Source organism: Sus scrofa, chromosome 1 (genome assembly GCF_054392235.1).
Source record: "Sus scrofa isolate SSC_HxYL_T2T_F1_AM1 chromosome 1, Sscrofa_HxYL_maternal_Yorkshire_Landrace_v2.0, whole genome shotgun sequence".
Classification (NCBI taxonomy): Eukaryota; Metazoa; Chordata; class Mammalia; order Artiodactyla; family Suidae; genus Sus; species Sus scrofa.
Window position 1 is genome coordinate 129,701,982 of NC_139383.1, and position 22,906 is coordinate 129,724,887.

The window sequence follows — 22,906 nt, forward strand, 5'->3', positions numbered from 1 at the left end:
TTTTATCTCCTTGCTTAAACTTCTTCAAATGATTTTTCTGGATTTTCTCTCTCTTCTCCTTCTGGAACCCATATAATGCAAATGTTATTCCACTTGATTTTGTCTCAAAGGGCCTGCAGGGTATTCTTCACTTCTTAAAATTATGTTTTCATTTTGCTGTTCTGTTTGGAAGAAACAATTAGATATTTCCACTGCTTTATCTTCCAGTTCATTGATTTGTGCCTCTACCTCATCCAATCAGGTATTGAACCCCTCTAGTATATTTTTTCAGTTCATTTATAGCACTAGCTTGTTATTTTCTTATATTTTCTATCTCTTTGTTTAAGATCTCACTGTGTTTGTCCATTGTTCTCCTGAGTCCAGTGTGCATCTTTATGATCATTGTTTTGAACACTTTATCAGGCATATTGCTTATCTCCATTTCATTTAATTCCTTTTTTGAGATTTTTGTCTTGATCCTTTAATTGGAACATATTCTGTCTACTCAATTTGCCTTATTTTCTGTGTGTGGTTTTTTGGCTTTTTTTGTTTTGTTTTTTGGGGTTTTTTTGGATTAGGTAAATCAGCTACCCTTTTCAGCTTTGAAGAGGTGGCCTTATATAGGAGATGCTCTGTGGGGCTCAGGAGTACAAACCTGCCTCAGTGCCAGGTAATCAGAGGTGTCCCCGATGTGGGCTGCATGTGTCCTCTTTTTGTTTCAAGGCTGTGGCTGTTCCTGTGGTGTGCTAGTGGGTTGAGTTGGCCCCAAGAATGGTTGTGGAGCCTGGCTGTGGTGGCTACAGTGTGTTGATGGGTGGAGTTGGCTTTTGACACGGCTGAGTGTCCTGGCCATGGTGGTTTCTAGGTGCTGATAGATGAGTTAGCGCACATCTGGCTGTGAGGTCTGGCTGAGGCACAGAGGCAGGCAGTGCTCTTGGTGGTGCTAAGAGGTTATATAGAAATTTCCAAAATGGTACCTGCCAATGCTGGCTTTAGCAAGGTAGCCTGAGATCACAAAAATGGCTCTTGCCAGTGTCTCATTCCTGAAGGAGTATTCTAACTAGTTCCACCTCTTTGTCAGATGCTTTAAGATTAGTAAGTGGGTCCTCTTCACCTACTGATCCTGTACTTTTCAATCTGGTGTTTTTGTGCTGGTTTTCAGGTCGAGTGAGTATGTGCACAAGCTCCTTAAGAGGGGGTTTTCTGTTCCCCGTGGTTCTATAATTTTCCTGGAAATATTTCCTTTTGGTTTTCAAAGCCAGGTGTTTTTTGTTTTGTTTTTATTTATTTTGCCGCATCTGGAAGTTCCTGGTCTAGGTACCAAACCTGTGCTGCAGTTGTGACCTGCACCACAGCTGTGGTAATGCTGCACCACAAGGGAGCTTCCAAAGCCAGGTATTTTGACTGCCTGTCTCTCCTGTGCATGATCTAAGGGTTGGTGTGCCTGATGTGGATCTCAAATCCCTTGCTCCTCAGGAAAAAAATCCCTACTTTTGTGATACGTCTTAAATGTGGATCTCCATGGCTAGTGTGTGGAGTTTTCCTTGGCATGACCATATTTCTGTTCCTCTTATTTGTCTTGATGTTGTTCTTTTACCCTTTGTTGTGGACACTCTGTTCATTCAGTTTTCATGTGCCTTTCAGAGTAATTTATTCCATATGGAGTTGTAGATCTGTTGTATCCGTGGGTGGAGGTAGGTTCAGGATCTTCCTATGCCTCTGTCTTGAACACTCTCCTGGGCCTTCCTCTTTTAAACTTTAACCTACCAAGCTTCTAATGCCTTTTTCCATCCAATATGGCTTAATTCCAGGCTAGTGATTCTCAAATTTAAGTTGTATTAGAATTACCTAGATAGTCATCAAAACAGTATGGTACTGGCACAAAAACAGAAATATAGATCAATGGAACAAGATAAAAGACCCAGAAAGAAACCCATGCACCTATGGTCAATTAATCTTTGACAAAGGAGGCAAGAATATACAATGGAAAAAAGACAGTCTCTTCAATAAGTGGTGCTGGGAAAACTGGACAGCTACATGGAAAAGAATAAAATTAGAATATTCTCTAACACCATACACAAAAATAAACTAAAAATGGATTGAAGACCTAAGTGTAAGACCAGATACTATAAAACTCTTAGGGGAAAACATAAACAGATCCCTCTTTTACCTAAACTGCAGTTAATATATTTTATATCTACTTCCTAGAGTAATGAAAATAAACAAATGGGACCTAATAAACTTAAAGGCTTTTGCAAAGTACAAGAAACCATCAAAAGACTAAAAGACAAACCGCAGAATGGGAGAAAATCTTTGCAGATAAAGCAACCAGCAAGGGATTAATCTCCAAAATACACAACCCTCTCATGCAGCTCAATTAAAAAAAAAAAAAAACATCGAAAAATGGCAGAAGATCTAAATAGAGATTTCTGTAAAGAAGACAGATGGCTAAAAAGCACATGAAAAGATGCTCAACTTTGCTAATTATTAGAGAAATGCAAATCAAAACCACAATAAGGTTGACTCATGACTACATCACATCAGTCATCAAAAAGTCTACAAACAATAAATGCTAGAGAGGATGTGGAGAAAAGGGAACCCTCCTACACTATTTGTAAGAATGTAAATTGGTACAACCACTGTAGAAAACAGTATGGAGATTCCTTAAAAAACTAAATATAGAACTACCATGTGATCTGGCAATCCCACTCTTGGGCAGATATCTGGATAAAACAATAATTCAAAAAGATATATACATCCCAATGTTTACTGAAGCACTATTTACAATACTAAGACATGGAAGTAACCTAAATGTCCATTGATAGAGGAATGGGTAAAGATGTGGTACATATACACAATGGAATATTACTCAGCCATAAAATATTGAAATAATGCCATTTGTAGCAACAGGTATGGATCTAGAGATTATATTAATGCAGTAAATCAGACAGAGAAAGACAAATATCACATGATATCACTTACATGTGGGATTTTAAAGAGTACCAATGAACTTATTTACAAAACAGAAACAGACTCATAGACTTCAAAAACAAACATATGGTTACCAAAGGGATAGATTGGAGTTTGGGGAATGGCTTATGCACACTGTGGTATATTGAATGGATGATTAGCAGAGACCTACTGTATAACACAGGGAAATCTACTTGATGGTTTGTGATAGCCTCTATGGGAATGGATATGTGTGCAGGTTTGGCTGAATCACTTTGCTGTACAATAGAAATTAACACGACATTGTAAATCAATGAAATTAAATTAAAAAAAGAAAATCTCCTAGAGAGTAATTTACATACAGATTCTCAACCTCAGCCTTCATTGGTGCTGACTCAGGAGATCTAGTGTGTACCCCAGATATCAGCATTTTAAAACAGATGCTCCCAGGCTTTTTTGATGCAGATGACTCCTACCCACACTTGGAGAAGTTATACCATGTACCATCAACTAGGGCCTGTTCCAGCATCTTCCAGTTTCTGTGATTTCTCCCTTTCTTCTTCCATCTCCCAGAAAACTCCCTACAAGCTGAGACCTTGAGAGCAGAGTTCTGACTAGAGGTTGGGGACCTTTTTGGTTTCTTTCTGATGATTCTCCAGCATTAAAAAAAAAAAAATAGGATCACAGGGTAACTTTTTCATATGTCACTATGCTCTGTTAATTAATTAATTAATTGATTTATTTATTTTTTGTCTTTTATCTTTTTTTTTTTTTCCCCTAGGGCTGCACCTGCAGCATATGGAGGTTCCCAGGGTAGGGGTCCAATCGGAGCTGTAGCCGCTGGCCTACACCATAGCCGGCAACTCAGGATTGAAGCCACATCTGCAACCTACACCACAACTCACAGCAATGCCAGATCCTTAACCCACTGAGCAAGGCCAGGTATAGAACTGGCAACCTCATGGTTCCAAGTTGAATTCATTAACCACTGAACCACAACAGGAACTCCACTCTGTTAACTCCTTAACATGCAAAATAAATTTAAAATTAGAGTCTTTGTACCTTTCTGTATTTTCTAAGTTACTACAATGGAAACAATAATCAAAAAAAAAGTTGCAAAACTCTACTCATTCTCCTAGTTGTAGCTCTGGTATCGCTTTCCCAGAAAGTTTCTCCTCCTGTCTCAGAATGGAGATGTTCCAATGTTGTCCCACAGCACCCCTCACTTCTCCCATCAAGGCACTCATGTCATTGCCTAGTTGATTATTTGTTCCCCACTAATTGCATTTGAAGCATTTGAAGGCAGGGAAGGTATACACCTTGTTTACTTTTATTTTTTTAATTCTTAATTCTATTATTATTATTATTATTATTATTTTCACTTTGCTTTTTAGGGCCACACCCATGGCATATGGAGGTTCCCAGGCTAGGGGGTCTAATCGGAGCTACAGCTGCTGGCCTGCACCACAGCCACAGCAGTGTCAGATCTGAGCCACATCTGTGACCTACACCACAGCTCATGGCAGCCCCCGATGCTTAACCTACCGAGTAAGGCCAGGGATCGAACCTGAAACCTCATGGTTCCTAATTGGACTCATTTCCACTGAACCACAATGGTAATTCCTCTTGTTTATTTTTATAACCTCCACACATAGCCCATAGCTTTCTGTATAATAAGCTGTGAATTAGTCAATTCATCCCTTAGCAGGAAAGAGAAATGGCCACTTTCCCTTCTTGAGCATCCTGGATTCAAACTATATTTATCTTCTGTTCTTTTTGTGTTGCCTTTAATTCCTTATTCGAGTGCTAGAGAGTAGGATCTTTTCAGCATTAGGTCAGAATGTATAGCTTCTGGGATGGTCTGTCCTGTGGAACTTACCTAAGGCTGTGTGCTTTCCCCCCTTAATAATTAAAATGTGCTTAGTTGACCTAAAGCACCAACAAGGTAAAATTCACCATCCAATAAAAAATTAATAGGCCTGTAAAGAAGGAAGAAAACACTACCCACAATGAAGAAAAAAATCAAGAAATTGAAACCCACTCAGAAATGACATAAAAGAAGGAATTAGTATACAAAGACAATAAAACAGTTGATTTTAACTGTATTCTAAACATTCAAGAAATTAGAGGCAAGATTGAACATGTTAAATAGAAACTAAAAAAATATGAAAATACCAATTCAAACTTCTAGAAATGAAATTTATAATATCTGAGATGAGAGTACACTGAATGGGTAGTTTCTATTGTGTCTCAGTGGTAACGAACCCGACCAGTACCCAAGAGGAAGCAGGTTAGAACCCTGGCCTCGCTCAGTGGGTTAAGGATCCCGGATTGCTGTGAACCGTGGTGTGGGTTTCAGATGTAGCCCAGCTCGCATGTTGCTGTATCTTGCAGTAGGCCTGCAGCCAAAGCTCCGACTTGACCCCTAGCCTGGGAACTTCCATATGCCACGGGTTCAGCCCTAAAAGAAAAGGAAAAAAAAAGTACAGTGAATGGAACTAAGAGTAGAAGAAAGATTGGTGAATTTGAAGACATAGCAATAGAAACAGCCAAATTGGAATACTGGAGAAAGACTTAAAAAGAGAATAGATCATCAGTGAGCTGTGGAAAACATAAAGTAGCCCAATATATGTGTAATTAGAGACCTTGGCTGGCAGGTAGGCAGAAAAATATTTGAAGAAATTACGGCAGAAAAATTTCCCAATTTTATTTATTTATTTATTTATTTATTTATTTATTTATTTATTTATTTTTTGCTTTTTAGGGCCACGCCTCCCCCATACAGAGGTTCCTAGGCTAGGGGGTTGAATCAGAGCTATAGCTGCTGGCCTACACCACAGCGATGGCAATGCCAAATCGGAGCTGGATTCGTTTCTGCTGTGCCACAACAGGAATTCCCAATTTTCCCAAGAAGTATAACCCAATATTTCCAATAAGCTCAACACAAGCAAAAGAAACACAAAGAAAGTGACACTAAGACATATAATAAAACTGCTTAAAATATGCACTAAATGGTAAATCTTAGAGGCAGGTAAATCTTAGAGCAAAAAAAGATACAATCCATTGAGAGGAACAAGCACAAAAACAGTAGGCTACACATTGCAAACAAACAAATGAAATGATGGTGGGGTGATATCTTTCAGGTATTAGCAGGAAAAGATTCTTAAATCTAATTTGAAATAATTTTCAAGAATGAAGGAAGACTTTTTAGAATTTTTACATCTAGCTATATCATGCTCTAACTAAAACAAACTACATGCTATTCAAAATCCCTTCCCTCTCTGAAGCCCTGCCCATCTCTCAAGGATCAGCAAAAATGCTACCTCCTTCTTGAAGCCTTTCCTGATTGCCCACTAGATTTTATTTTTACTTCTTTTATGATCCTATTATCCTTTGCTCTGTGTCTTAAGTGCTTGAGGATTTATCTTTTCCTTCCGACAATCCTTGAGGGTTCTTTTTTTGTTTTTCCTATCACCCGCAGTGTACACCCATATTGCCCAGAACAGGCACTTAGCCATTGTTATATTGACTTACTTATTACCTAGTTCCTGAAAATTTTCTTGGAAATGTCTTTCCAAGATATTTCTGACTGACTTAGAAGTACCTATTTATTCATTAACAAATACTTGATAAACTGGTTTTACAAAGCTAAGACAATCTGGGTGCAAGAAGCTTGACAGGTAGTTAATTTAATTTGGTTGCTTATATAAGTTTTAAGTAAAATAATCTGGGTTTAAAAAGGAATAGATAGACTCTTGTTTAGAGCCTCCCTGTGTCAAGGTAATGAATATTTTCATGCTCAGCATCTCCACTGTTTCCTGGGTACACCTCTAATTGGGATTTCCTCCCTCCCAGACTTGTATTCAGCTGCTTCTTCAACATCTTCACTTGAACATCTAATGGAAATCTCAATGTTAACATGCCCCAGTTGAACTCCTGATATTTCCCTCAAAATTGTTCCATCTGCAGTTCTTCTATATCAGTGAATGGCAGTTCTGTCTTTCCAATGCTTGGCCACTAACCTTGAAGTAATTTAACTTATTTTTCTCCCTTCCACCTCATGCTTAAGCTGTTGGCACATTCCATCAGCTCGACCAGCAGACACCTAGACACTGTCCACTTATCTTTCTAGTGCTACCACCCTGGCCTCAGCCACTCTCCCCTTTCACTGTGATAGCTAAATAAATGGCTTCTTGCTACCACTGCCCACCTTCCCCCCACTCAGAGTCTAGTCCCATTACAGTGATTCTTTGAAAAGGCAGGTCAGATCATGTCACTCCTCTGCTAAAATCCTCCAAAGACTCCTCATAAGTCCGATGTCTTTATAACAGCCCTGCAAGGCCCCTACGTGAACTGGTCCTCTTGTCCCTCCTCCCCCCAGTTATCTTTCTGAACTGCTCCCTCCTGTTCCCTCTGTTCCAGGCTCCTTGCTGTTCCTTGTGCTCTTTGAGCACTCTCCCATCTTGCGGCCTTGGTGCTTGCTATTCTCTCTGCCTGAACGGCCCTTCCCTAGATTTCCAAATGGTTCCCTCCCCTGCCTCCTTCAAGTTTTTGCTCAAATGTCACCTTCTCAGTGAGGCCTTTCTTACCCACAAGACTTTGAGTTGCATCTTTCCTTTTCTGCTCCCTAACCCTCAACCTGCTTTATTGTTCTTCATAGCTCTTATCATCTAATATTGTAGATAATTTACTTATTTACTTTGGCTCTTGTCTGCCCCTCTCCTCCATAACATAAATCTCAAGAGGACAGGGATTTGTATGGTTTGTTCAAACTGATCCATGTGCACCCATGGTAGTGCCTGTGACATAGTAGGTGCTCAGTAACTGCATGTCAAATGAATGAAGGAATGTCTGACAGGTAGAGCAGGCCTGTTAACTCAGTCTTACCAATACTTGACACCAACTCCTATGGGATGGGTAGCATGAATTCCTAGGAAGGGCTTTAAAAATACTTCAGAACAACACACCTCCCAAACTCTCAGTATATAAAGAAACTAGATTCATAAACTGGCACACACCTTGGTCTACATTTGCCCGAGAGTTGTAGATGCATTCATCTATGAGGATGTAGTCATCAAATACCTCACTAGAGGTGTAGCAGAGTGGTGAGATATATTTAAAGAGACAAGACTAAAGGTGACAAATTAGAGACCAAAACTGTACACAAACAGAGTTTTGTTTTTGTGATACAGACAATAAATGCAGAAGAGGTTAGGGGTGGAAGAAATGAGTGTTCTGAAAGTGAGCTAAGAATCACTTGTCTCTCCCAGGCCTCTAATGGAGTTTTCTGAAATAGGAGTACTGCTGGAATAATCTTTCACTTACTCTTAATAAAAATATTTTGTGTTCACATTGTTCCCTTCAACAAGCATCCTCAGGTAATTTTCTATTTTTATGTAAGCATTCTTATCTTCACCTTACAGTCAGAAAAGTATACATAAACCACAGTTAAGTACCTCATCCAGTATTGGGGGAATGGACAAAGAATTAATCCATTATCCCAAACTCTGCCCTTTGGCATTCTTTGTACATAGCAAAAACATTTGTGAGGATGTTTTGTCAACCTACTCCCTGCTTGGCCCCCTCCTCCCTCCACACAGGGAATAGCTCTAAGTGGTTAGTCCAGAACACATTTAGAGGAGGTCCTCGAGGGTGAGACGCTTACCCACAAAACAACTGTTGATGCTGTTAGCATCAGAACACTGGCTGGATGAAACTATTGGTTTCTCAAACATACTATTCCTACAAGGTGAAAAAGATTTGGTCAATGAAAGAATGAATGTATAAGTTCACCTTGAACATGAATAAAAATATTTGCAAACTATGCTTAGTATAATTAAGTTCTCTAAATACCTGGTGTGTGTGTTTATACACATATCCATACACACACACACACACATACACACACACACACACATCTCCTGAACCAGAAGAATATTTATCTGGGAAACAACATTCTTTCTAGAGGTCTGTGAGTTTCCTTTATCACTCAAGATTTCAAACCTTGGAGTTATCCTAGAATTTGCCCTTTCTCTGGCAAGTCCTGTTGATTCACTCTTCATAGTTTTTATTGGAAGGCTTCGGGAGTTCCTGTTGTGGCATAGCTGAAATGAATCCGACCAGGAACCATGAGGTTGCAGGTTTGATCCCTGGCCTCGCTCAGTGGGTTAAGGATCCAGTGTTGCCGTGAGCTGTGGTGTAGGTCACAGATGCAGCTCCAATCTGGCATTGCTGTGGCTGATTGGTGTAGCTCTGATTAGCCTCCTAGCCTGGGAACCTCCATATGCCATGGGTGTGGCCCTCAAAAAGGCAAAAAAAAAAAAAAAAGAAGACTTCAAAATTCCCTGAAGCACAGAAAAAAAGAATTTGAGAAATACTAAATACTGGCAACAACAAGCTAACATATGCTGAGTTCTAGGCACCATGCTAAGGACTTCACATGGATTATTGAATTGAATCCTTATGATAACACCAAAGGTAGATACTACTATCATTGCCTTCTTAAAGATAAGGAAGCTGAGATGCAGAGAGGTTAACTGATCTGTCAAAGGTCCCACAACTAATAGGAGAGCTAGAAGTAAACACATAATATGATTCTGGCACTCATTATGAAGGCTTTGAGGTCTTTTACTTTTTAGATTTGTAAAGACCTCTCTCATGGAGAAGAGACAGTTCTTCTTAAAAGCAATGTGTTCTTTCCCTGAATACACTTTTATTTCTCAGTTTTCTTTTTCTTCTCTTTTCTTCTCATATTTAATTTCAAAGCAAGTTCAGCATCCCCACTTCTAAACTAATCCATTTCAGTGTCTCCTCAATTCTGTCCATGATGCCATCATTCTTGGATGGATCTGGACCACATGGCTCCTTTCTCTTTTTTATATCCAATTAGTTAACAAGGTCAATTCATTCTTATTTCTTGTTTTTTTCTAGGATATAGATCTTCTCCATTTCTGATGCCAGAGAGAATAATTCCTTGCCTGGACTAAGGCAATAACTTTCTAACCTTCTTCCTCTCCCCTATGCCTCTCATCTCTCTCCTATGCAGTCCTTCTTCATGTCTGCCCCCTCAATTCTTCCAACTGCCCATCAGATTCATTCTCAACTTCTCAGACGTAGAAATCTCATGCTCTCTCTTTCAGCTAGCCAAACTTAGTTCCTCTCCCACAGCCCAAACTCCCCAATGCAGGAAAGCTTCTTGCTCTTCCAGCCTTATACCATGATCATTCTTGTCCCTCGACCTTGGCTCAAGTTACTACCTGCACTTGGAATGATTTTTCCCTCCTTGTCTGCTCAAATCTCACCAACCCCACATTGCACATTCAACTTCTGTCTCCTCCATGAAGTCTTCCTTCATCACTTTAGTGAAGATTGATTTTCTCTCTTCTTCACTATCCTGATGTTCACTATAAAGGATTTTTCTAAGGTCCAGAGGGATGGATTCCAAGGTCCTCAAGTGTTGCCTATAGGGCATTTTCCACCTTCTAGTGAAAGGATTCCGGATTCCAATAACACTAAGTTACTGAAAAACTGGGGAAATATTTTGCAGTTGCTAGTTCATTGTTTTAGCTTGGGTACAGTTATCCAAAACACATTTCCAAGTACTTTGTAGTTTCTATACACAGCCTAGGCAGGGTCACTAAAGTTCCTGGCACTTTGGTGAGCACAAGAAACTTTCCAAGTGCCAGGATGAAGGGGTTACTCTATCTACTGCATTCAGAACAAATTCCACAAATTGCATTTTAAATTATCTTTAGTGGGCATTGCTGTTTTAACTCTCTCTTTCAATAAAGAAAATTGTGTCTTGAACTTTAATTATACTAGAAGTAAATTATATCTATTTAAAATATAGAGCTGTTAAAATCCAAAGAGCTTCATAAAAAAGCAACTGATAGGCAGAAAAATGTTCCCTTTGCAGCAGAATCACAACCTAAAAGCTTCAGCTCATTTTACACAACATGACCTTTAGTCTGTAGATAAAATGCATGTAAATTAAGCTTGAATGTCAGCTAGATTTGGCCAAGGATTTTTTTTTTTTCAGGAGGAGGGAAGGAGAGTTTGAAGAATGTAAAGGGAAAAAATTTTTTTTTTCCATATAAAGTATGTTCTATCAGATCTAAAGACTGTTTTGACACAGGGAAATCTACTCAATAGTTTACAATAACCTACATGGGAAGAAATAATGGATATATATACATATATGTGTATATATGTATATGTATATATGCATAACTGATTCACTTTGCTGTACACCCAAAACTAGTATAACATTGTAGTCAACTATACTCTAATAGCTTTTTTTAAAAAGACTGTTTTGATAGTTGTAACAAAGGTTCCCATATCCTGGAGAACTTGAGACCCCTAAGAAATAAATTGTTCTCCTTTATTAGAAAGTTTTTTGCTTTACCTTCTATTCACATGTTGTCAATTTTCCAAATGAAGGCATCCAAAACTTTTTTATGGACTGCCACTAACAGGAATCAACGGAAGTTAAGAATAGCTATGCCGATCAGAAGGGGATGAAGATGACTCTCTTAGTGGGTGTCAAACCTCGTAATAAGTGGCCATGAAGAAGGGGTCCCAGAAAGCATGAATTACTGTAGAAGCTGCGAGGTCCCAGAAAGCATGGACTACTATAGAAGCCCTGTTGCCATATCAAGGCTAATCCTGTTTTGTTTTCAATGACAAGGTGATTTAGGTTGCTGTGATGCCAATCTAGGCTTCAAGAGGCTAAATATTATCTTGAAACAGCAGCTGATAAAAAAACAGAGAACTTTGCATTCTGAAGGAAATGGAGATTAAAGAGTAAATCTAGAAACAAGATGCTGAGGGCATGGGACATGGAGGGCTGCCTCATAAAATAACAGCGATTAATCTCAGTAACAGCAACAAAGACCACTACTAGAAATCTGAGTATACCAGGCACAGTAGTTTACTTCCCTCATTTCCATTAAACCTCCTAACAACCTGATGAGGTGCATACTATTATCTGTCTTACGGAGGAGGAAACTGAGACTTGGAGAAGTTAAAAGACTTGTCCAAGGTCACCCAGCTACCAAGCTGTGGGCCCGGAATGTGAATCTGTCTGACTCTCAGGTCCACTCTGCTCACCGTTACAACATACCTCAGGGAAGCTAAGGTAGAGAGAATACAGCTGGGAACCCAAGTGAAGAAGGAATCCCAGCTCAAGTTAAGGGCAAGCACATAGGGCTGAAGGTGGCGGCAGCACCATGTGGAGGTGAATCTGGACCAGTCAAAGAGAGATCCTGAGACAAGGGCACTGAGAAGGATGAACAGCCCCTTGGCACAGGAAGGCTCATGACTGGCAAAACTGTCCTGGAATTCACCCAGAAAGGGCCCTCTGCCCAAGAATCTCTCAGCCTGGCATCTACTGAGCAGAACAAAATAATAGGCAGATCTGAGGGATTCTGCTCTCTCCCTAGAGTGGAATGGCACTTTTCTGGGATGGGAGGAACATGGCCAAAAGTAAATTTTCAATTTATCCCTGGAACAGTGATAGATAGTGAAGGTTGAAGGAAGGGCAGGGAAATAGCAAATAAAGATGAGAGTGGACAATTCACCAGGCCCAGAAGATCCATCCTTAAGCTATAAAGGCTTTCAAGTCTTGTTCCTGCTGCTTCCACCTCGACTGCTTTGGCTAGAAAAGACTAGAAGCTTTTGAATAGCTCTAGGATCTGAGAGCAGGTCCAAACAGTTGAATGCTATTCATGTGGTCAACACAAATTCCTTGTCTCCATGGGTCCAGATGTTCAGTCTGGACCTACTTATTTCTTACGTAAGTCCTTAGAGAATCACAGCTATACATCTACACTGATTATTTTATTTCCATGTGTGCAAAATACGAGTTAGTGAAGAAAGTGCCTGAAGGATGTAGCTCTGGGGCCAGCTCTCTCTTGCCCTCCTCACAGACCATCATGACCTGATGTGGGAGTGAGGTTTATAGGTGGGTTCACAGTACCAATACCAGACACAGTCTCTGCAGAGATGTAGCTTCAAGTACTCTCCTACCCTTAAATGATGTCTGGCAATGGCTGTGATGTGCAAACTGACCCCACAGTGTCAGGTGTGACATCCCAAGCGCTCCTCCTGCTTTGAGGAAGGCCACGGAAACCCAGACTTGGCATTACTTTTATGCCCTGTCTTTTTAGTTTTGCTGTATAAGGCCTCTGAGCTCTCATCAGAGCCCACTGCATACAACAGCACCTAGTGGGATAAAGTTTCTCAAGTGAAGAAAATAGATGGGGTGTGAAACAAGGCCTAGATATGGGGTTAAGTCAGTGATTAAAAGCTGTCTAACACTGACTGCTCTTGATTTGCGAAGTCAGCCTAGAAGGAGCAAGGCTTAGGGGCCATCTCAGCTCAACAGCATCCCTCCAAAGTGAAACCATACTCTCAGGTCAGGTCTGTCCTGGACTCTGTTTCCTTGGAAGAGGTCTTAAACCCCAGGGTTAACTCTAGGTTAGAACAACCCTGATTTAGTAGCTTAGCTCTCCAAAGGAATAAATCCCTACTGGCCATTCCCAGGGACCACTGCCTAAATGAGGGCTTGGAAAACTTTTTCTGTAAAAGGACAAGACGAAAATATTTTAGGTTCTGTGGGCCATCTGGTCTCTGGTGCAACTACTCAGTTCTGTGGTTGTCATGTGACAGCAGCCACAGACAATACATAAACAAGTGGGCATGGATATAAAACTTGATTATGGTTACTGAAACTTGAATTTCATATAATGTTCATGTGTCATGAAATATTACACCTCTTCTGATTTTTTTCCTAACCATTTATAAATGTAAAAGTCATTCTTAAGTCATAGGCTGCACAAAACCAAGTGGCAGGCTTGATTTGATCTTAGCCCTTAGTTTGTTAACACCTGGTCTAAATGCTAAGCTTTTACATCATGGAAGTGACCCAGTCCAAGGGAGGGCAGGTATCGCTGCCACAGCCCATTAGGGTCTTCAATAGACTCTTTGCAAACAGGAGCTATGACTACAGGTAGTATGGTTTTTGTTCCTTGTAAATGATATAATATATAGATCCATACAAGTGTACCTCATAGCATTCATCAAGAAAAGCTCTGTTTGGATTTCCCATTGTGGCTCAGCAGTTAACGAACCTGACTAGGGATCATGAGGATGCAGGTTTGATCCCTGGCCTTGCTCAGTGGGTTAAGAATCCAGCGTTGCAGTGAGCTGTGGTTGTAGTTTGCTCCATAGGTTAAGGATCCCACTTTGCTGTGCCTGTGGCTTAGGCCCTCAGCTGCAGCTCCAATTCGACCCCTAGCCTGGGAATTTCCATATGCAAAAAAAAAAAAAAGAAAAAAGCTCTGTTTGCTACAACACATGACTGCTTAACACAGCTGGAGTTTTCTCCTTGAGAACGACCCTCAGAATTGGAGCACATATTTTGAAAAGCTGCAGTGATAAGAAATCTCCAACCAGGGAAGGTGGAGTTGATGTTTAGAAATAGCCAAAAGCAAAACAAAATGAAACACAAACCAAACCAAATGCAAAAAACCATCTCCACTCAACCAACAATAATGGTAACAATGGCAGAGATACTATTAGCCTTTCAGAATCAGGCTGGGGAATCAGTGGTGGGGGCAGGATTGTGGTGGAACTAAATAAAGCCATTTTTGTTCAAAACCACACATGATTGTGAGATGAGCCTGCTGCAAACCAAGCCTGCAAGTCTTAACATGGCCCTTAACAATGTGAGTGTTGTTTGGTTAGCACACTGTCAGCCAATTAAAAAACATTTTTTAGGAATTTTTGTCAATACTTAAAAGCCAAGAGATTCCACATAAAAAGCCAGATTTGTTACTTCTCTTGACAAAATCAAAAGATCAGGCACATTGGGCTCTCGTTCTTGTACGGCAACTATCAGCAAAAGCCTCCCCTTTAAAGAGAGAACATTAACCTTGGGTTGGCACAGTCTCGACTGTGCCCTATGGCCCCCTAGCCCAGTGGCAGCTGCCAGGTAATCTTATGCTTAGCGGCTTTTCACTCATTATAATAGTAACACAATCACATAGTTTAAAGGCAAATAATGCACACAGCTATGCAGTGAAAGGCTCATTCCCACCTTATCCCCATCCTTTCTAGGTAAGCACTTTTGTTAATTTCATTTATTTTTTCCCCTTCTTTCTTACACAAGGTAATATAATATATATATAAATATATGTATGTATATAAATACAATATATAAATAAATATATAAATATATAAACATAATATATAAATGTGTAAATGTATATAAATGTATAAATGTATATATACAAATACTATATATTTATATATAAACACAATATATATGTGCATATATAAAAATATATGTATATAAATAAATGTATATATGAAAAAAAATATATTTATCTGCCTTATCTTGCCACTTATATCCTGGGGATTGTTCCAATAGCAGAACATAGGGAATTTACTCACTCTTGTTTTACAGCTACCTAGTGTCCCAATGGGTGTGTAGATCAGTTTATTTAACTAGTCCTGTATTGATGGACATAGGCTAATAGTCTTTTGCTTTTAGAAATATTCTGCAATGAATAACTATGAGCATATGTCATTTCGAAGGTGACAAAATCTGCTGTGCAGGATAAATTCCCACAAGCGAGATTCCTGGGTCAGAGGGTAAATATATTTGTAATTTTTTTAGGTATTGACAAATTGCCTTCCATTTTGCACTCCAAACAGCAATGTGAGGGCATATCTATTTCTCTTCAGCTTCCCCCACAGAATGTATTGTCAAACTGTTGGAGTTTTGTCATTCTGACAGGTGTTATATTTCAGAGCAGTTGTGATTTGCATTTTTAAATCAAGATTTCTTTTCCTACATGTTTAAGGGAAATTTGTGTTTCTTTTCCTGAAAACTATCTGTTCCACAGTCCTATGGGATTCCTATTTCTGTTGCAGATTTCCCTATTAAGTTCTTGTTTTCTTGTTAAATCAACTTCTAGAACTGCCATATATATTCAGAAAATTAGTCCTTTATGTATGATATGAGCTGCAAGTATTTCTTTCCAGTTTGTCATTTATCTTTTGCCTTTATTTATGGTGCGTTTGTTTTTGTTGTTGCTTGCCATGCCATTTTGTTATTGCTGTGTGTGTGAATGTGGTTAAATTTATTTATTTATTGTATGCTTCTGGCTTTTGAGTCAGTTTGGAAGAAAAGTATTCCTTATTCCAAGATTAAAAATAAATTTATATTTTCTTCTAGCAATTTTAGAGTTTCATTTTTTTTAATGTAAATCCTTGATCCATTTAGAGCTTGGTAAGGCACACATTATGAGAAGTAAAATATTTTTCCTACTGGGTGCTTGACCCAAGATTTTAGGGAGGATGATAAAAACTATCAGAACATCAATAAGGGTGAGACGACGAAGGGGATGTGAGAGAGCAGCTAAAGTGAGGAGGAGTGAGAAGAGGGATGGGGAGGGAGTGGAGACTAAACAAAAGCAGCATCTCCTGCAGGAGCTCTTGGCAGATGGGTTCCTGTTACTGATCTAGCTCAGTTGTACCCAGGGCCCCTTCTATTACTTTTATCCAAAGCACCTACTTACTTTAAAGATTTAATGTGTTTGGCTGTACTAAGCTAATTGTACTTAAGTACCAATTAGGTATTTTTTGAGGGTTTTTTGTTTTTGTTTTTGTTTTTGTTTTTTGTCTTTTTAGGACTGCACCTGCCACATGTGGAGGTTCCCAGGCTAGGGGTCTAATTGGAGCCATGGCTGCCAGCCTACGCCAAAGCCACCGTAAAGTCAGATCCGAGCCGTCTCCGACCTACACCACAGCTCACAGCAACGCCAGATCCTTAACCTGCTGAGCAGGCCAGGGATTGAACCCACAACCTCATGGTTCCTAGTCAGATTGATTTCCGCTGTGCCATGAGGGGAACTCCATGTACTTAAGTACTAATCAGTTATGCTCCCCTTTTAACAAAGTCTTAAATTTCTGGTCAGAATGTGCTAACCAGAATTACCATGCTGAGTTGATGTACTTTCAGCTAAAAGAACAGAACTTTGAAGTATCAATTGGCTTGAGGAGGCTCATCTTGGATAAATGAGCCATTTTGGAAGACTTTTTGAAATGCTGAAAGTTAGTCTGCATACAATTTACTTTGTCCTAGATCTCTAAGGACATGAGACCTCCGTGGGGGGACCTCTGATTTCATCCTCATACCTACTGGTGCTGTATAAAAAGGCAGGGGAAGGCATAGACTTCAACCTTAAGAAGTGGGCACAATGGTCTCCTCGCTGTATACTAAATAGTTCTCTTAGCAACTTTTCTAGTCAAGGTGCCCCCAAGAAAGTTCTTTTTAAAAATTGTTTCCTCATGTGAATAATTTTTTTATTCTGAGAAAAATAGAGAGAAAGATGAAAAAAATCTGCAAAGGTGAGTGGTAAGAACGCTGCTAAAATTGAGTAAAAGTATTTTCCCCAAATAAGCTGGTCCCTCTGCCTCAATCAGAGACCTCATGGGGGACTTGGTGAGAGTGAGATGCTTAACACAGCTGACTGTGGTCAAGAAGGCATGCCAAGGTCCTTCCTGTTGATGAGTGGGCACCTACTCCCAGGGTGAACCCCTAACAATTAATTCAGAATCTCTAGAGGTGGGCACTAGGCTTCAGCCACGCTTACACTCCCCAGATGATTTGAATGTGCAACTACTGCTCCAGAATGGGCATGGTTCTAGACTAGCAGCAAAGATGTCAGTAGGAGCTGGTTACAAATACAGAATCTCAGGCTCCAGCTTAGACCTTCTGAATCAGAATCTGCATTTTTAACAAGATCCCCAAGATATTCATGTGCACATTAAAGATAGAGAAGCAGTGGTCTAGAGGAGTATTTCTTAAAGTGTGGCACCTGGACCACCTACATCAAACTCACCAAGGGGTTGGGAGGGTGGGGGAATGGGGCTCAGAAAGCTTCTTAAGGAAGCCAGTTCTAGAGATTATGATTCTATAGATCTGAGGGTGAGGCCCTGGGATCTGTATTTTTAATGTCTTCCCACTTGATTCCCAAGCCTACTGTTTGAGAACTACTCCCAGGAGGAACATGAGGGTTCCTCTCTCCTGGTCTGCATGGAAAGTCCTTCAGTGGCTCCAAGAGGTCAAAGCACATATACTGCAAGTTCGGGATGAGTTGGGGATAATCTATAAGAACTTCTCAGTCTGATGAATGTCATGTTTCTGCTCTCTGACCTGCAATAGAGCAGGTGTGGTAGTTAAATCTAGCTTTCATATTGACACAGAAATGAGTCTGTGTTTTCTTGGGTTAGTGACAGAAGAGACTGCAATTTGAATATATGAGCCTCTACCTTAAAAGCAGATTTAAAAGTATAAAATGTTGATGTTCAGATGCATCTTTCTCAGATGGTTTCAAAAATCCCTCAAAATGCATGGTGGAGAGACAAGAGAAAGAGTTCTCCTAAGGAGAGTTCTTCATTTTACAGAGATCTTTTGTGAATTTTTTTGCTTGGGCTCAGATTTTTAAATGAGTAACATGGATAAAAAAATGAATCCAGGAATTGAAAAATGTGACCTTTCTCAAAAGATGTGTTTAAAGTGTGTATTATTTCCATGTAGTTTTAAAAGCACTTCAGCTCATGTAAGATATTTAAAAGCTTCTGATAACAGGTTTAAGTGGATTTGTCTTCAAATACCTAGGAAGTATGGCTCACACCTGACATAAGGTGACAGAACTGAAATCTTTGTAATTTTAAAGTGACGTAAGACCACAGCAGTTGTAATGGCTAATGAAATGGAATGGGAAACTGCAATGTGATCTAAATGTAATTGTTAGCTAATTACTGAGTTAAGATCAGCAAAAGCGAAGAAAGTTAAAATTAGAAAAAAAGATTTTTGAGGTTTTACTTTAAAGACTTCAGAGCAGTGTTTCCTAAAACTTTTGGGGGGAGTGCAATGAAAATCCATTGACTCGCCCTAGATGTATGCACCTGTGAGGGTACACACTGACATTGTCTGAAGTTCCATAGACTACTTGGAGCTTATATAACGAAACTTACTTAGCTCTTACATTGCATTTTAAGAAAATTGCTCTGGGTTGATTTCTCCCACTTGTAACCACTTTACACCCAAGAATTAAGTTTCTCAGCAAAAAGATCCTAGGGGGTAGGTAAAATCGAGGCTGATTGTTTTCACTCAACGGAGACCATTAGGTCAGCAGTCTCCTGGGGATGAGCCAAAACCAGGTGAAAAGGCAGACCACTAGATTATGCCAGGGAAAGAATCCCTTTATTGAAGAAGCCTGCGCTCTTTCAGAAATGGCACCTCCATGCTCTCAGGGGACCCCTATGAATTGCACAGGCAGAGTCTGGGGGCCAGCTGTGGCTCCTATCACACCAGGAGATAAAAACTTACATCCAAGGTTAGGAAGTAGACTCTTAAAAACACTGCATACTATCCTCATTTATCTGCAGCCTAAACGACGTCAGAGGTGGAAGACTTATGCCTTCACCCCCTCACCCATTTAATAGATGAGGAAATTGACCCCAGAAGGCTAAGGTGCTTGCCAAGGTGACCTCCCCAGCATGCTCACACCCAGGGCTTCTACCCATGGCACCCTGCCATCTGGCCAGGGGAGGAGAGGGCCTCTGGGACTCTCTTCCCAAACTGTACACTGCCCGCCCCGGTGGGGGGCGCCACCAGGAGCGGAGCCTCGCCTACCGGCACCATGGAGTAGGTCATCATCATCAGCATGTCATGGCTCTCTGTGCGGATGTGCTGGGCGGGCTCCCCTCCGTGACTGCGCTTGTTGCGCGCAGCAATCGCAGGGTCTGGGGGAGGCGCGGGAGCCTGGCGTGGCGCGTGACTCAACTCCGTTAGGAAAGCGCGCAGGGCGCTGTCCTCACGCAGCTCCCGGCCTCGCTGCACCTCTAGAGCCCGCAGCGCCGCGCTCAACTCGCGCCACTGGCACAGCGCAAACACCGTGCCCGCAGCATTGAGCGCAGAGAGCAGCGCCACGGCGGCCAGGGCGCCGCGCAGACCCCATTCCGCGCCTCGGCGACCTTGCTCCGCGCCTCCAGCCATGCTCTGCGCGCCAGGCAATGCTGGATCGCTTCCCGCCAGGGCAGCCTTTATATGCCGCGGGCAAGCCGTGGGTTGCTGGCAGCGCCGTGAGTCATGCCGTCCTTTGGCCAGGCTGGCAGGGCGGGTTGGGGACAGTAGTGGTGGCGCCTGAGCAGCCCAGAGGGACAGGCGGAGGAGGGGCCGGCAGAGCTCACGCTCCCGGTGCCTAGCTAAGCAAACCAGCAAACCCGCTTCTCCTTCCTTTTCCCGGCTGCCCTGCCCGTGGGCACTGCCGTGGCCCAGACGGGCAGAATGAGGGTCAGACTGAGGGGGAGAGCAGGAATTCTTATGGCCTGAGAAATCGCTGGATTCCACCCACTCCTCCCCCTACCCCCACTGCCCTCTCTGGAGAAAAAGATAGCATGCCCAGATGCCAAGGCATGTGCCCACTGTCTCTGGGAGGTTTGCTGCTGGGCTGGGTCCAGGCTGCCTATAATTCCTCTCTAGGGTCACAAGGTTTCATGTGGTCACTGAAGACCCCACTCAATCTTTCCCAGGAAGGGGATAGCTAGAGACAGGAAACAGCTGGCAACGGAGAGTTAAAAAAGCCATACATCAGAACCAGAAAAGCCCGGTCCTGCATGGCAAACAGGAGTCATTTGTGAAGGGAGATTTTCAGGATGTGACAGGCCAAGAACTCTCTGATGAGATCCATATCTGGGAGGCAGCAGGGGGATGAGAGTAAAACGCCAGAGTGGAAATCAGGGACCTGGTTCTTACCCCATCCTGCTGCTACCCAGCCGGGGGCTTGGAACATGTCCCAAGACCTTTCTGGACCAATTCTGAGGTGCTTTCTGGGTGAAGGTTTGGGACTCTGGCCAGGACCCTTCTGGACCTTACTTAGGCTGTCTTACTTGAGGGGGCAGTTCCCTCATGCCTCCTGTCCCTCCATTTCTTGTTCGCTCACATGCTTGCTGTGCCTCAAGGACCACTGTCCTCCCTGCTGCCCACCCCCACCCAACACACACATTGCAGAGTCACTTCTCAGTCTCTTCAGAGGATCTCTTCACTCTGTCTTTCTCAGTTTTCTCTGGAATGGGTCTCCCTCCCTGGGGGCAACTAGAAACCAAGATTGCTGTTTCCACAGCCCATTATTTCAGAGACGGTGGCTCCCTGCCACTGAGCCAGCTGGAGCTGTCAAGGTTCTGTGTCAGGGTCTGGATCCCTGAATTTTAATCAGAACATTGACCAACTTGCATATTCTTAAAAGAGCATCCATGATGAGGAATCAGGAAAACATGAAGGCCCAAAGTGGTTCATGAAGGACCTCAACTATGGGAATATGATGTCTAGAAGTGGATGGAGGTGATACAACTTCATTCAGTTCATTCCAAATATGACCTATTTGAAGAATTGCCATGTACACACATTTCTTTCCATCTTGGATTAGGATGATAATTGTTAAGCTTAAGACCAATGGGGGGAATCCACAGAAAAACAGAGTTGGAAGTCAGCCCCAGTACGATCTTCATTTAACTCAGAAAAAACTTACTGAGCATTTTGTGTGTACAGTAATGTTGGAGGTACAGAAATGAATAAGACAAGCAACTTGCAGTGTGAGCAGCTGGAGTCCCATGGAGCCAGCCTCCTGAGCTCCTCTTTAACCTAACATTCATTACAGTTACTATTGCCTGACCATCTGTTACCAGTGCCCACCATAACAACAGAGTATACAGCTCCTGAGGTTAGAGGCCACATCTTGTTTAATCCTGTCTCTTGTAACACCTAGCATAGTTCCTGGCTTAAAATGGCCATTCAGTAATTATGTTTTCAATGAACAAATGAATGAACAAAAGTCTGTGTGGTGAGGGCATGGCTATGTGAAATGGGGTGTGTAGTGATGGCAGGGCTTAAGAATGAAACTCTGCTTATGCCGCAGAACAGGCCCCACCTTCCTTCTAAGGCTATCTGCCTGATGCTCAGGAGAGCGAGTGTAGTCTGACACACACATCCCTACCCCTTCTGGTTCAGAGCCCACAGCCAGTAGAACAAATGAAGTTCCAGTTCCTCGTGGAACCAGCCAGGTTTTATCTGGCAACCTTAGGCCAAGATGCTGCCCCTCTTGGGATACAGGGCCAAAAGTCATGGACAGTGGGATGGATGGGGTGCCTGAGATAATTGCACTGAGGCCAAAAGATGGGCAGGGAAGGGGCAAAGGGAAAGCCAGCTCATCCTCAGCTTGTCCCTCTGGGCTGCTCGGAGGCCACCACCACTGTCTCCAATCTGCCCTGCCAGCCTGGCTAAAGGACGGCGTGAGGCACGGTGCTGCCAGCAGCCCACGGCTTGCCTGTGGCATATAAAGGCTGCCCTGGCAGAAAGCGGTCCAGCATTGCCTGGTGCACAGAGCATGGCTGGAGGAGCAAGGCCATCCAGGCGCAGAATGGGGTCTGCACGGTGCCCTGGCCACCGTGGCGCTGCTCTTGGCGCCAGCGCCCTGCATGCTTTCCTAACGAAATTGAGTCAGATACCCATATACGGTGCCTTGTGCTGTTGGCCACCCTCTTACTTTAGATCTTGTTTTTGTTTTGTTTTTTTGTCTTTTGTCTTTTTAGGGTTGCACCTGAGGCATATGAAGGTTCCCAGGCTACCGGTCAAATGGAGCTGTAGCCACTGGCCTACACCACAGCCACAGCAACATCAGATACGAGCCGTGTCTGCAACCTACACCACAGCTCATGGCAATGCTAGATCCTTAACCTACTGAGGGAGGCCAGGGATTGAACCCGTGTCCTCATGGATGCTGGTCGGATTTGTTAACCACTGAGCCACAATGGGAACTCTTAGATCTTGTTTCCTTAGCTCAGTTGTAGTATGTCTAAGGAAAGGGGTCCTCTTCACTGTGTCCATCACAGCAGGGGCTTGTGCCAC

The 22,906-nt window shown here is 42.1% G+C and overlaps 2 protein-coding genes across 27 annotated transcripts in view; one reads left to right on the forward strand and one right to left on the reverse strand.

Annotated features, from left to right (window-relative positions):
* The window catches only part of GLDN (gliomedin), a 162,786-nt gene that overhangs the window by 84,844 nt on the left and 55,036 nt on the right, over window positions 1-22,906 (reverse strand). Inside the window, exon 1 of one of the 21 annotated variants that reach the window (XM_084970073.1) lies at window positions 19,637-20,175. The exons of 19 other annotated variants lie outside the window; for them this stretch is intronic. In XM_084970073.1, the coding sequence (XP_084826199.1) occupies window positions 19,637-19,999 (363 nt within the window). In that variant the 5' untranslated portion in view covers window positions 20,000-20,175. Of the gene's footprint in view, window positions 1-19,636; window positions 20,436-22,906 lie in introns of those variants that run through there. One more of the 21 variants, XM_001926781.5, reaches the window with a different exon arrangement.
* Window positions 1-22,906, forward strand: part of LOC403333 (cytochrome P450 family 19 subfamily A member 1) — a 188,118-nt gene that overhangs the window by 11,240 nt on the left and 153,972 nt on the right. The window lies entirely within an intron of this gene.